Consider the following 14,974-nt stretch of genomic DNA (forward strand, 5'->3'; position numbering starts at 1 on the left):
GTGCAATTGTAATTGAGCAATGGAGGGGACACAATGGCTTACTTAGTTCAGGATATCATTGCCCCGGAGGTGTAAGGGGGATGAAGGAACAGAATCCCGATCTAGATTCAAGGGACCAGGGACACCCTACGGCAGGCTACATGTGTCTGGACAAATCAGATGCAAGTGGAGTGGGGGCTGTGCCGTCATGACGAAGCTTCTTTCAATGCCGCATTCGGTGTTGTATAGTCTGAGTTGCGGAAAGAACTTCATGTAGTTTGAATATAGAAGAGATCATTGAGCAATTAATGCGGTAAAAATCAGTCAAAATGAAAGCAACAAATGGCACAAGATATTAGTTTGGCTTGACTAGTCTGACCAACACGGGAATCTCCACGTTGATCCTAGAATGCAGCCACGCGGCCTGTCTCAGTCATCCCGTTGACGTCATCCATGGAGATAGCTCTGGAGGTAGATCTATGTCTCTACTTTTACTCTCTTAAACTTAACACTCATTGAATGTACACATTTTCATTTGAACAAGTTAATCATTGAGAGCAAATACCATGAGATTCAACGGTGGTCGGTGGTATAAAAATCGTGAAAAGAAATCTGGGTATGATCTTTTGCTCGCGAACAACGCCATGCAGAAACGCTGGTGTAAAGAACCGGGAAACAGAAAGGGTTGAGCAGACCCGGAGGGAAAAAATTACACAGGGATTTATCAGAAGAGAAGTCCGGGATCAAGCTTCTTCATCAGGAGCCTCTTCAACTGATGCAGTCCGGCGTTTACCGTCGGAGGTAGACTCGGAGTGAGTCTCGGCTTGGCTAGATGCAATATTTGCAGATTCTCCATTGCTACCCCATGTAGTAGGAATAGAGGAAGCTGGCCTGGTCTCAAAGGATCCTCTAGGGGCAACGTCGGTCCATTCTTGAGACGGGGATTCTGCACGATGTTCCACCGAAGGGGCAGTGGGCGTCGGTTGCAATACCGGCGGACTATGCGCTCCATTAACAGGAGCGGGTTCAGCATTGGTGGTGCCGCGCACATTGAACCCGACGTTCAGGCTCGTTTGATCCTGAACAGGCGCAGGGAATCCGGGGGTCTGAGAAGGTACAGCACTGGCCATAGCGGGCGCAGCTGAGGATCCCACTGTAGTAGTAGGCGTGGGGTGTACTGTTTGTTCCACACCGGCACCATTATCGACACGTTGAAGAGGGAGGAGGGTCCAACCGGGAGGAAGAGTGAGCCCTTCTGGTAGACGAGGATCTCCAGAGTTTAGAACATCAGCGGCCGGGTTCGTGCCATACTGCTGGCCCGTTGTGAAGATTGAAGACCCTGGGGTCAAGTTGGGAGGGACTGGTTGACTGGCACCTTGTTGGCCAGCAGCTTGTTGGTTAACAGCCCTTGCTTGAGCAAGCAACCGTTCCAGTTCCAACCGAAGCTGGCGCACGTGATTTAAATGCTCCGTTGCAGCTCGAAGAGTGGCAATCTCTTGATTGAGCCGTTGCTCAATCTGCACCAACTGAGCATTGATCTCGGTAGCGAGAGAACCTCCTGGAGCCGCAGCTTGTGGGGCGGGAGCGGGGGTGGGGGCTTGAGGTCGACGGCCGAACCCAAATCCAAACCCAATTTGTCCTCCAGGCCCATTCACAGGCGGTTGTGCCCCAGGTTGCGGCGCGTTACCTTGGACACCCTGTGGGTGAAGGTTGTTGAATAAATCCGCACGCACAGCTCCAAAACCGATACGGAAGGGCCCAAACTGATAGACTCGGGCACGTGGTTGAGCATCTGCACCTTGTTGGCCTGGCTGGATGCCACCATTGTGACCTCCGCGTACATTGTCTACCCCGCCAGCTCCACGGGTTCGCTGGGTCGTTACAACAGGACGCCGACACGTTGGGCAGTTTTGTTGCCTCTCAAGCCAGCTTCGCAGGCAAGAGAAGTGCAAGATATGGCCACATGGGAGCTTCTTTGGACGCAGACGGTCAGGAACACGCTGTGTTCCAGGGACTGGCCGTGGTGCAGGTTCTCCAGCAGCATTAGCCGCCGGTTGTGGTTGTGGTTGCGGTTGCGCCGGCTGAAGTGGAATCATTTCCTCACGGCAAATGATGCAGACATCTTCCCGGGAGACTTCCTCTGCCGTTGCATCCGGATACCTCTGGTGCATATCCCTTGTCGCATTCCGGTAACGCATGAAGTCCATAATACGACGGGCAAATGAGCGGATGGTCACAACCACGTCCCGCAGAATGTGGATAGGGAGGCCATAGAAAGTGAGCAGAATACCAAAGAAGCTCAAGTAAATCACAAGTTTCAACAAGTCGGTCAGAAGATCCAAGTAGAAGACCCAACGACCCTTGTCCTCCCACCCGGGCACGTCGATCTCCATTTCGTTGACATCGTTTTCGTCGGGCAGATCGTCAGGTGGAGAGGTAGCTCCCGCGCGGGCATGCTCTCGAATCGCCTCGACACGTGCAACACGAATCTCTTCCCGACGTTCCTGCATCTTGGCCTTTATTTGCTGGCGGGTTATGGATATTTCGGTCAACGCGATGACGTATCGCAAGAGGGTCGAGGTCGAGAGTATCGCCAAAATGGCGAATTCGAATCCAAACATCACCATCATATCCGGACGTGCCTGCGTAATTACAGTGTGCACACAATACCGCAACATGAAAGAGTCGAATAATACAGTCAGCACGAGAGATAGCGCCAACCGAGTATGGAACAATCGGGGATTAGCCGGCGGTTGTTGTTCTAGGAACTCAACGCGGCCTTCGCCAATCCAGCCCCAGACTTTGCCGACCAGCAGCGAAATGAACATGACCAGAAACCAGCCTCCAAGTTCGCCTCGGAAGATGGTCATGGCCAAACATGTCTCTGTGACGGCGAACCAGGCCCGCTCGTATAGTTGCTCGGTCTCGATTGGTCGCAAGGGTCCGTAGAGAAGTCGCTGGAGCCAAAATAGTATGAAGCCGGTGGCGAGAAGACATAAATTCGTGAGGATCTGAAGATGGGTAATGAGTTAGGGACTATGATGACCAAGCGCGATAACCCAAACTGGACAACTTACCATAAGATTTGCACTACTCTGAGATAGATAGACGCATGCCGAATAGAAATTGGACCTCTGATGAAGAGCTTTTAGAAACACACCAGTGGCTAGGACCACTGAGGCCTGCAAACGGGGTTCCAAGGTTAGCGGGTTGTCTCCCCCATCCAGCTGCGGTATCACTTACCCCAGCATACGCGGCCAGTCTCATGGCTATCGACAGGATCGGACAAGCCGAAGGTCATGGACCGAAGGAAGGATATGAAAGATGGCGTCTCAAGGTAGCATTTGGCGGAAAAAGGAAGTGAATGCCGTTTACTTGGGAGGAGTAAGTAGCTTGATCTGGACAGCTTTCCAGAATAACCCGTAAACGCCTCTCCGCATCTTACGTCAGCGACCAGCACGTGCCGCCACCCAGATCTATACCAGCCTACTTAATACATGGCGAAATTCGATTTATCTGTAGTGAAGCATAATACTTATTGATTGTATAGTCTAGTATAATTAATTTTCGCATTTACCCCCTTAGCCCTACTTTAGATGTCGGGACATGTCCGTCGATCTTCGGTGTTTATCTGATCATCTCCGTCATGTGACGTCCCACATTGCCCGCCTTGAAGAAGCAACCATTGTAACACACCGTTGTCCTTACCAGTTTGCCTCGAACGGAGATATCATCATCTCTAAATCCTGCACTCAATGAATCATTTCTGGTGATGCCTTCATCACCGGCATTGTTTACTGCCTCGCGCAGCCAGACACTAACTTACTTGTTGGCGGTGTGCCCCTTCTCTATTGCCTTCCTAGTCTACATCAATTCATCCATCTCCTTCGTCGTGACAGATTTGATTGGGCTCGAGGATGGAGTGGGAGATTCAGTGGGAACCCTGGGATTTGCGGATGAACTCCTCGCCCTAGTTGCCTGTCCACTTTGGGGTGTTCTCTCGGACAGAATCGGAGTCCGCCATGTAAGCTTGCTACTGGCCCACATCAGGGCAATTCAATGATATTAACGCTAGATAGGTATGTACTGCAGGCTACGCAATTGTAGCACTCGCGCTAGTCGTTTTTGTGCAAGCCACAAATGTCTATCCTCAGCTTCTCCTGGGAAGATTGCTATTTAGTGTTGGTGGTTCAGCGGTATCGACCATGGTCACTGCAGTTTTGCCAACTGTTACCGGCACAGCATTTAATGCCAAGGAATATCGCGCATCTGTGTCTTCGGAGTTGACTATCACACCAGAGCGTGCCAGGAGTGGCCGTTCCATAGATGTTGGTCCTTCCAGGGCATCGCCGTCTGCGCGACTCTCGGGTTTTGTGGGCATGTGCGCTGGCTGTGGTGCACTCGTGGCACTGGTTCTTTTCCTGCCGCTTGCAGCCCGATTTGAGAAGATGGGATTGTCGCCATCGCAGGCCATCCAACGCAGCTATTATCTGGTTGCTGTCGTATCCCTTGTTATCTGCCTTGTATGCTTCATTGGTCTCCGTGATCTTCCAGGAGAAAAGGGCAAGAGTTGGAGTGCACTGTGGAAAACATCTCATCACTCGTGTAATGACGAAGATGATGAAGACGAAGACGACGATGATCTATATATCCACGGCCCAAGACTGTCTTACTGGAAGCAGTTGACAACTGCCCTTACACTAGGATTCCGAAACCGTAGCATTGGACTGGGCTATATCGGAGGCTTCGTGGCTCGAGCCTCTTCTGTGGGGATATCATTGTTCATTCCCCTCGCCGTCAATCACTACTATCGGGTGTCGGGGCTCTGCGACGAGGAACATGAACCCGTTCCTGGATCGGGATTAGGGGATATCAAAAAAGCATGCCCACGTGCATACATCGTCGCATCCATACTGACCGGGGTATCCCAATTGGTGGCATTGATTGCAGCGCCAGCATTTGGGTACCTGACAGACAAATCACGGCGATACAATTTCCCACTCCTTTTCGCAGCATTGGTGGGAGTCGTTGGTTATATTATCTTTGCCATGCTTCCAAACCCTTTATTCGAGAGACCTGACGGCAATCCGGGGGTGTTTGTTGTGATGGCTCTACTTGGAATCAGCCAAATTGGGGCAATTGTCTGTAGCTTGGCTGTGCTGAGCAACGGTATCTTGCGGGTCAGCATCGACAATGAGACATTAAGAAAAATCTACGAGGAACGACGTGTCCGTGGGGATGAAAATGACGCAGAACCTGACGAGGGCCAGTCTCTTCTTCACGGATCAGTCAATCAGAGATTGGAGCAGCTGTCCCACCTCAAAGGCTCTATCGCAGGGGTCTACTCACTGTACGGCGGAGCAGGCATTCTTCTGCTGACCAAAGTGGGTGGACTGCTGTTTGACATCCTGTCAGCGGGCACACCATTCTATATCATGGCGGGCTTTAATGGTGTGCTGCTTGTGATGGGGATCGCGTGTGGGGCCATCAACCACTTCAGGTCCTCGGCCGGAAGGACTTGGTGATCAATTTCAGTTTTAATTTCATGAAAAATTGTCATGGTAGTGCAGGATCTTGTTGGATTGGCTGTGAACATAATTTTATTCTCAGCAGGGAAAACGTCGCAAGGTTGCATTGCTCGGGTTTGCTCGGCTAGCAGGTCCATTGCAATTTAAACACACGTGGGTTGCAGGTGAAAGCGGGTAAACCAAATCAAACTATTTGAATGAAAAAATGGTTCATAAGATTAATTAATTCGGTATTTGTGCCGTTGCCCGTTCATGAAATTAGGCACGGGCTTTTTCACCAGGCGTAATATGAATCGTGCGCCAACTTGTGGACGCTAGTCTTCTCGGCAGGGGCTTGTGGCTGACCTGGGGAAATTACGACAGGAGAAGAAAATGGCGACAATTAATATACATTTTGAATAGTAAAAATGTGCACCGTATAGTATTTTGTACTTCAAAGCAGCCGAATTTTTTTTTCATATGCTCTAGACCTTGGAAAATCGCAACTCGCGTTGATCTCATCTCGCTAGTCTCCGAATTGATATAAGGAGCATCAAACAACCTTCCCAAACGGGCAGCTGACCCAGGGGTCGGCTCGGCCCCTAGTCCCGGATCGGCCTAGTTCCACCAGGAAACTTCCACTAAGCCCCTAATATTGTTCCCCAACATTGGAAGGGCACTCAAGGCACTCGGACTTGGATACACGGAGTATTGGCAGATGCCCCCTATACGAACTTCAGACCACTCGAACCCCTGGGGCCCGGTTCTTGGTCGTGTCGGCCCTATAGATCCGCTTGGACCACAATATGAGCCAATCCCACTCTGCCAAACTAGTCTTGGCGACTCCCCATAGACAACACTATGCCAAGTCAATAATAACGCGCCTTACCCCCGGATGTCTCTCTGACACTTCCTTCTTTTACACCTTCAGGCTCAAGCAGTCCGTCATTCACTCTTTCGTCGTTCGACAGTCTTTCGTTAAATCCAGTCCTTCGTTTTGAGCTTTTGGTGATTCTACTTCAAGTACTGTGTACTCTCATTCTTTGTGCGACTCAACAACTTGATTACCGCAAATTTTTCGAAGATAAACACCGGTTAACCACCAATCTATTTCCAATATGCGTTTCCACACCGTCGCTATGTTGACTGGCGCGACTGCCGTTGCTGCCGGTAACACCGCAACCCTTCTTCTGCCCGGCTTTGAGGGCCAGGATCTCCAGGCTAGCGTTATCGAATCCGTAAGTGCCAAATTAAGCTGCGCTATCAGGGCGGTGTTTTGACCGAGCATTCTGATTAATAATCCACAGAATGGAGATGCGACTACCTACAAGATCACCTGCGCCAAGACCGCTGATTCTTGCGGTATTGCTGGCGAGGGCATGACCGCAATCGCTGCCCCCACCTCCATGCAGCTGCAGAACGTCAACCTCCAGGGAACGTAAGTAGTAGCACGGAGTTTCCTAGTGCGAACCGTATTCTGATATGAAAGACTAGCGCTGGAACCGTTTCCTGCAACGTTGCCGGCACCACTTATGCCTCGTGCCAGGCCTCCGCTGGCACCGCGACCCCGTCGGGCACCCTGGGCCAAGATGATCTGAACTGGATGCCTGTGACTATCTCTGCCACCCCGACCCCGACGTCCACCCCTACCCCAACGCAGACCCCCACCAGCACCAGCATCAGCACCACCGAGGTGACCTCCACCTCCACCCCGACGATCACATCCTCGTCGACCCTCGTCATGTCGAGCCCCAAGAAGTCCTCCTCGGCTTTCATTTCGTCGACCCCTGTGGCTTCTTCCACCCCACTGGTGGCCGCACCCACCAGCTCCGCTGTCATCGGAACCGGTGCTCCTGCCGCTTCCTCGACTCCCTTCAACGCCGCCGGCCAGCTGGCAGGCAGCGTTTGGACCGTTGGTGGTGCTTTTCTCGCTCTGGCCTGCGCTTTCGCGTAAGCTTGCTGAGTGATCAGTATACGCTTCTGTCTTGGGCGGCTTTTCTTGTGGAAGTGATGAGCTTCGTGCTTGTCGATTTACTAATTCCCGGTGTTTCTGACGTTGTTTCTTACGGATGTATTCATGTATACTCCACCTATATGTGACCATCTATTATTCTTTAATGCTTTGATACCTTTCTCCACGACAGACTACGATCTAGCGTCTATTTTATACACATGTATCTTCAGCTATTGAATATACCTTTTACCGCCCCTTTAATTTTCCCAATCTGCCAATTTCTAAGGTTATACACTAATGCAGCTCAGTCATGGGTTGACCGACCTAGCGGAACATAAGGTTGGCCCGAGAGATCTACATACCCCCAGGGCTACCTAGGTAGGTATATATTTCGCGGGTTATTCAGTACTGGGCTATTTCTTGATTGGATTATGCCATTCCCCAAGTAGACTGTTTCCCATACTCAGCTGACTAGCTGCTAATCTCATCAACATGTACGTTAGTACAGACCCTTTCGACTAGGTAAGAAGAAGCGGTTAATAGCTTGGGCCTGGAACCTTCCGAGATTACCAAGTTGGATAAGTTCAGTGTAGGGTTGTAGCATTTAGGTCAGGTCGGGTTGGAAAAAGAAATATCAACTTGGAACCTTTTGGGTAGTGGCTAGCGAGCCAATGGCGGGACCATCTAACCGGTTGATTGCGCCCCGACTGGGCATGGACTGCATTGTCTGCCAGCACGAGACTTTGGCAGCTTATACTCTGTTTTAAATTTCCTGAGAATAAGCAGCACATTCACATATTATCGACAAATACCTGAGCCCCATCCATGGTCGCATGTCATACAGGCTGCCCACTTCACTTCATCCGGGTTCCTCTTATCCTGACACAAGATATCCCTAGTTATCCTTACCAAGCTAATAGTCCGAGATCCGCTATGGAAACTCGAGAGGAAAAACTAGCTTCTTGGGCCGATCCTTCTACCCCCTTATATTGAGGCATTACGGTCTTGAAATGCTCGCTTTCACTTAAACAAACGAGTCGGGGAATTGCATGCGCATATCAAAGGAAGAATCTAATTCAACCAAATTGAGGACTATCTCCTTAGCACTTGTAGTGACGCTGTCGGCGACAATGTTGATAATCCAAGCCTATAGCACTTCAAATCGACATCTCTACCCCGCATTCGGCCCAGCAGACTGTTTGCGGTACCTTGAAAGCTGTGATAATTGATCTAAAAGTGGGAAATGGATGGCGCTCTCAATTATATTTACAGTAGATTTTGGAAACACTCCCGATGTGGTTCTCGGCCCGTACCCGAGACCCACAAATGTATATCGGGATGAGTAGTGAAACTGCCTAGGTATGTACATAACTAGGTAGGTTTGAATACCTGTCCTCCGGCCTTTCAATGGTGAATGTGGGATAGATCTTTAAGTAGCCAGACAAGCTACTTTTTCAACTAAGGATCTGACAGATATGGCCTACAGAAACCGCCGACTGAACTTAGACACATAGACCAAGCTCTGATTGAGTATCCTATCCTGGACATGTCATGAGCGTCTCCTTGAACATAAATAGCCCGCTCTTTATATCGTGTGTATGCGACATTTTGGAAGCTGTTTAGGGCCACGATACTGAAGCAGATATACTAGCTAATACTAGCATCGGGGAAAACCAGGAAGACGAAACTGATAATGAATCAATGGAAAGCAGGCTGTAAATGAATCCTGCATCAACAAAGTAAATGGCAAACTAGCAAATAGCCTCAGTCTGCACACAAAGAGACATCCCATGTATGTCAACAGAAGCGAATTCGAATTCGAATTCTCCCTATCAACTCGCTTGTATCAGTAAGACATTCTTGGGATTGGTATATTCCATGTAGAACTCACCAACAGATTGCTGTCAATTACTGGCTTTGTAGTACCTCAGAAATGAGCTTTCTGAACTGCCTGTGTTGCCTTGGCATTCTTAGTCCTCTTTAGGAGCGTCTCAATCGATTTTCTTTGGTGTATTTTTGAAGGTTTGATGACGTCGTATCTTTTTCCATATTGTTTCAAGCCACCCCTTAACTGATTAACTGATTCGATGGCAAATATTTCTCATTGGAGGGTTCACTGTCTCACTTCTCGGCCAGGGAACGTCCGTCCAGACAAACCATAGACTCTGTTAAGCATACGGCCACAAGATCGGGCAATTCTGACCGCATTTGGGGCTCGTGGAATAGAATGTCTTTTTACATTCCAGGCTAGTCAGCTGGGACTATCAGACAGAGCCACCAAGCCTCATAGTCATCAGGGCCCACCAAATTCAAGAAGTCATCCACGGGACTTCGCCCGGTTAAGATGTTATGGCGGTGTCCAGAAGATTCGCCCAGAAGGCCTAGAGGGTGGCTCGTAATAAAAAGGCTTTGATCAGGCGGTTAGCTGTGATGGTGAAGAATCAGTACCACTCGTATTTCCAAGGCGTTCTATCCACTCACTTCAGGCGGTCTGCCAGTCAGAGGATTTTCATGTCTAATATATATGTGTATGTATATATATATATATATATATCGACGACATTATGTCACCTATGAAAAATTGACGAGAGAGAGGAGAGGAGAGGACAGAGAAGGGGGATTGGTACCCTACGAACAAACAGGAGCTGATTAAATAGCTAGTGGAAGCCCGATAATCCAGGAATCATGGAGATAGGACTTAACTAACTTAGTACTTAGGAAAATAACAGTACATTATTTCAATAGTTATACTACAATTTACATGGGTATTAGGAAAGCTATCGAAGCCAATCATTGTCTCTGCAGTGTTTAACCAGCTTACCGGAGTATAAATTCGAAGAGTAGGATTTATAGAAGATCTTCGTTTCAACTGCCACTCTTGGGTAATGCATATACACAACGGCCAGTAATGAATTGTATAGCCCCTCACCTCCCCCTCACCAGCTTTAAACCACTTGCGCCCCGACTTCCCGGATTTGATGTTTGACCGCAGTCTGGGAAGTACACGAAAACATTTCATACCTGATAATAATTTCTTGTCGACATGGCTATTGAACAGTCCGCACTGGCCAACTTGAAACATGCTGGGTTGAGCGAAATCACATATCTCCCAGGCCAGCAATCTTATGAGGACCGAGTCAGTTCTTACTGGTCTCTCACCGCGCAACTACGCCCTTGGATTATTGTTCAACCAAGGACAACCCAGGAGGTTTCCGAGACCTTGAAAGCTTTGGTTAGCACACCTGGTTGTAAATTTGCGATCCGCAGGTGAGTATAGCACACTGTTTCAAAGACACTTTTTGCAATTTAAAGCTCTCTCCTGCTTCCTCTTTCGAGGCAAGATACTACTTGGAGACATGGAATCATATTCATAAAAACAATAATAAATCTCTGACATATTTTATCCGGACAGTGGCGGGCACATGGCCTGGGCTGGCGCCAACAACATTGAAGCGGGCGTGACTATTGATCTCGGGCTCATGACAACTACTACATACAACCCTGATACGAAAATTGCATCTCTGCAACCCGGCGGCACATGGGCACAAGCTTATTCTGAGCTTGAGAAATGTAAGAAGCTTCGAAGCCGGAGATACCTATCCTGGACTATAACTCAGACCCTTCACAGATGGAGTTATGGTTGCTGGAGGCCGTGAGGGCCTGGTTGGCATCGGTGGTCTCCTCCTTGGAGGCGGCATTGCCTTTCATAGCTGCCGCTATGGATTCGCCTGTGGTAAGTACCTGGGCTCCTTTTCCTTGCTTCTACTGTTGCTTACTCTCGACCACCAGACCAGGTTATCAACTACGAGGTCGTTCTCGCGGATGGCAGTATCGTCCAAGCCAACAAAACGACAAACTCGGACCTCTTCTCAGTATTGAAAGGTGGTTCTAACAACTTTGGCATTGTCACGCGCTTTGACATGATGACATTCGAAGCAACTAACATCTGGGACGGGAATATTGTCCTCCCAAAAACAGCTACGGGTAAAATCATTGAGGCTTTTATCGACTTTGAACAAAAGCTTAATGAAGCCCCCGACGATCATATTCTTGCGATGTGGACATATCTGCCTCAGACAAAAGACCATTTCATAAACATGGTCTTGACTAATCTTGACGGTGTTGAGAATGCAAAGTCTCTGCAGGAATTCCTCGCCCTCCCCGGTCAGAGGAGCATGAAAACAACGACCGTGGCTAAAAAGTTGGTGGACTTTGTGGTCCCTTCAGGAAAACAGTAGGTCTATAAGTTGTTTGCCCTGTCCCAACAAAGCCAGTAGAAGGCACAATATTGACATACTCCAGCCTGCCCCATGCTGAATGCAAAACATGTACTGACTCGTTTCCTTAGGGACACCTGGCTCACACTCACCTTCAACCTCGATGCCGCAATAATGAAAAAAGCAGCTGATGTCTTCGAAGTCCTGGTAGAAGATCTGAAAATATTAATCCCGGACGGCAAATTCTATATCTCCATGGTCTTACAACCGTTACCTCGTTCATTTGCAAAGCATTCTATGGCCCGGGGCGGCAACCTCCTGGGAATTGAGAAGCTACAGAAAGACTGTGTCCTCCTAGTGGCTGCAGTTGAAGTTGAGACGCCTGAAATATCGACTGAGTTTGCTTACCCCAAGCTCAAGGCAGCGATTGGCGAGATCGAGCTATATGCAAAATCCGTGGATGGTGATGTTGGATTCCTCTATCTGAATTACTGCGATGGCTCACAGGACCCTTTCCAAACTTACGGTGAAGCGAGCATCAGAGAAATGCGAGAGGCTATGGTCAAGTACGACCCTAGTGGAGTTTTCCAAACCAGAGTGCCTGGCGGCTTCAAGCTTTCTCAGACGGGTGTGAGGAACTGAGTGCGAGCCGATGTACCGTACTATGACGTCTAAGGCTAGATATTCCAATAGCGCAAGTCAGAAGACCGAAGAAGCCTATTAGTCTGCAATTATCAAGCGACGGAGCCCACCCATGGACCTCTAAAGAAAACGAATGTCTTATGCGAATGAAAAACAACGCAACCTCCACTAAACCCAAACTCCAGATCCGAGTCCAGCCGCCGCCGCAAGTCACAACGCAAAAAGCACCGAATGAGCCAATCCAGTAAACGATTAATACTAAACGACCATCCGAAAGAAAAGAGAAAAAGCCGACTGAAAGCAAAGAAACGAAAGTCGTGGATCTCATAAGCTCCACCCCGCAAAACACTGTCTATGCCGAGTACGACCCGAACGCAGACGTAACCGATCTGCGAACATCAAGCCCTAACCCATCCCCGTCACTTTGGGAACGGAGTCACGGTTTCCTGGGAGCTTGACATACCCGCGTCCGGAAAACGGTCTTTCAGCGTGACCATGAGAGCCGGCTTATCCCAAAGGAAATAGACTTTCTGGTCAGCCCAGTTGGTGCTCTCTGGACGTATGGATATGTCGAAGTGATAGAGGAGCTTACAGAGGATGAGGCGGATTTCGCAGTTTGCTAGACTACAACAGGGGAGTATATGTTAGTATTGATTGAGGTGCAACGTGGATGCAGGGGAAAAGATTAGGAACGCACTGCTTTCCAAGGCAGGCGCGTGGGCCGAGACTGAATGGCTGCAAGACATCCTTCTTATCTCCCTCGAAGACCGGGTCGGATCCCAGCCAGCGCTCTGGCATGAATTTATCCGGGAAGACGAAGTTGGATTCCGAGTGGTAGGAGGCGTAGTGGTGACATGCCACAGTTGTCTGGCTAGGATTAGTACGCAGGTTAAAAATGTGGCATATAGTGGAGCACATATACATACATCCTCAGGGAGGAAATGACCGTTCACGAATGCTCCGCCTTGCGGTACAACGCGCGACAGACTCGTCACGAAGGGCGGGTAGATACGCAGCGACTCCTCGATGACAGCATTCATGTACTTCAGGTTCTCTGCGGCGCGGAAGGTCATGTCACTGTCCTGTTTGAAAGTCGAGCGGATCTCGGCGACGAGTCTGCTCATGACGTGTGGAGCTGTACAGAGGTAGAAGATACAGCCGGATAGTAACGTTGCGGATGTTTCGCTACCTGCCACGATCAGACTGTTATTGCTTAGCATTAGCATGCTATACCAGTTCCTCTGGAAAGATAAACGTAAAATAGAAGAAAGGGAGAAGGTATTCGAAAGCAACGAAAACAACCACCCACATAAAACCATTAGAATGAATCTCAGCCCGGGTCATAATACGATCGCTCTCGCGATACTGGCCCTTCTCCTCGCTAAGCCCATGCTGGAGAATAGCAGACATGAAGTCCGGACGAGCCATATTCGACTCCAAGCGCCGATCGACCTTCTGCGCACTCAAATCGAAGTGTTCCTGGCCGACGCGTTTGACTTCTCGCGGGATGAATAAGTCCAGGAAGCCTTTGAGCATTGGGAATTGATTCGCAGCCCCAATAAAAGCAATAGCCTTGATTGAGTTGAAGATCAGCTTAATCCACGGGTGAAGCTGGCTGTCCTTCAAACAGTCGAAGGACTCGCCAAACATCAGGTCACCGGTGATATCAAAAGTGGTAAAGTTCATCCAACTTTTGATATCGACAATGGACGACCCCTGCCGAACTTGAGACCGCAGTTTGTTAATCAAGGTATCGACATAGCCCGTGATAAGACCCTCTTGATCTCTCAAAGCCTTCTCGGAGAAAGCATGGGATAGCAGCCGTCTCTGTCTTGCGTGGGTCGCATTATCGACCGCACAGACCAGATGATCGACCCCGTTCGCCGGGGCTACATAGTGGCTCCGATTCTTGGGGAAGCAACCTCCAGGTCTGGCGCCGTATATATCGCGAAAGGCCTGTGGTGTATTGAAGGCGAGTTCATTGGGTCCAATGCGGAGGATGGGACCGTACTGTTTGTGCAGCGCCAGGATGTCGAGGTGGTTATGGCCACGGAGAACGGAGACATTCGATGGGATGCGAGATATCGCCCACAGCTTCGGACCGGGGAAATGACGCAGGGGTGACCAGCAAAACGCGTAGATAATGCTGTAGGTGACCCAGAGTAAGAACTGTTAATTGCATGCTGATTAGCGTGAATTTCTCTGCAAACGCCTGTCAGAGGGAAGGGCTAGCTAGGTTGCATTGCTCAGAGCTGCTGTGTTTTGCCGGGGAGATATCTTGGGAAGGACTGGCTCTACTCTCGGGTTCTGTTCTTGCATGAAACAAACGATGGTTGGGAGTACAGGGAATGCAACTTACCAGGCCTCCTGCAGTTGCGCCCCAAAACCCAGGACCTGAGGTTGCCCAAGCCATGGTGAGATTTGAAGCGAAAGAGGTCATAGAGGTCCACAGGGTCATGCACTGCCCTGAAGCCATATTTAGTTCGGGGTCATTTGGCTTTCTTTTCCGGATTGGAATGGGATTTGGTAAATATTCTCCTTTTTCTAGATTTCAAAGAGTGATTGGACACTGAACTGAGACCCAAAGAAAGAAAAAAAAAGAGCAAAGAAACGCTGAGTTGTACCAGTCGAATGGTAGACGTAAAGGTGAGGGATCCCATCCGGGCCAGGCGGAA

The 14,974-nt window shown here is 49.4% G+C and overlaps 5 protein-coding genes across 5 annotated transcripts; 3 read left to right on the forward strand and 2 right to left on the reverse strand.

The window, feature by feature from the left end:
• Window positions 1-722: 722 nt before the first annotated feature.
• hrdA (E3 ubiquitin-protein ligase HRD1) lies at window positions 723-3,246 on the reverse strand (the record flags this gene model as incomplete). The annotated part of the gene is made up of 3 exons (XM_056708735.1): window positions 723-2,990; window positions 3,057-3,161; window positions 3,223-3,246. 3 exons carry the CDS (start codon window positions 3,244-3,246, stop codon window positions 723-725), a joined length of 2,397 nt encoding a protein of 798 aa, XP_056573037.1.
• Window positions 3,247-3,751: 505 nt separating this feature from the next.
• On the forward strand, window positions 3,752-5,504 carry N7489_002981 (putative MFS transporter; the record flags this gene model as incomplete). The annotated part of the gene is made up of 2 exons (XM_056708736.1): window positions 3,752-4,003; window positions 4,059-5,504. The coding sequence occupies 2 exons, from the start codon at window positions 3,752-3,754 to the stop codon at window positions 5,502-5,504; spliced, it is 1,698 nt and encodes a 565-aa protein (XP_056573038.1).
• A 1,100-nt stretch (window positions 5,505-6,604) lies between these two features.
• On the forward strand, window positions 6,605-7,440 carry N7489_002982 (putative GPI anchored glycoprotein; the record flags this gene model as incomplete). Its single annotated transcript, XM_056708737.1, has 3 exons — window positions 6,605-6,724; window positions 6,794-6,924; window positions 6,981-7,440. The coding sequence occupies 3 exons, from the start codon at window positions 6,605-6,607 to the stop codon at window positions 7,438-7,440; spliced, it is 711 nt and encodes a 236-aa protein (XP_056573039.1).
• A 3,043-nt stretch (window positions 7,441-10,483) lies between these two features.
• On the forward strand, window positions 10,484-12,299 carry N7489_002983 (FAD-binding oxidoreductase; the record flags this gene model as incomplete). The annotated part of the gene is made up of 5 exons (XM_056708738.1): window positions 10,484-10,707; window positions 10,853-11,010; window positions 11,069-11,173; window positions 11,230-11,674; window positions 11,789-12,299. 5 exons carry the CDS (start codon window positions 10,484-10,486, stop codon window positions 12,297-12,299), a joined length of 1,443 nt encoding a protein of 480 aa, XP_056573040.1.
• A 419-nt stretch (window positions 12,300-12,718) lies between these two features.
• On the reverse strand, window positions 12,719-14,712 carry N7489_002984 (cytochrome P450; the record flags this gene model as incomplete). Its single annotated transcript, XM_056708739.1, has 5 exons — window positions 12,719-12,923; window positions 12,997-13,166; window positions 13,226-13,502; window positions 13,609-14,468; window positions 14,659-14,712. The coding sequence occupies 5 exons, from the start codon at window positions 14,710-14,712 to the stop codon at window positions 12,719-12,721; spliced, it is 1,566 nt and encodes a 521-aa protein (XP_056573041.1).
• Between the last annotated feature and the right edge of the window lie 262 nt (window positions 14,713-14,974).

Source organism: Penicillium chrysogenum, assembly GCF_028827035.1.
Source record: "Penicillium chrysogenum strain IBT 35668 chromosome Unknown utg000001l_segment0_segment0, whole genome shotgun sequence".
Lineage (NCBI taxonomy): Eukaryota > Fungi > Ascomycota > Eurotiomycetes > Eurotiales > Aspergillaceae > Penicillium > Penicillium chrysogenum.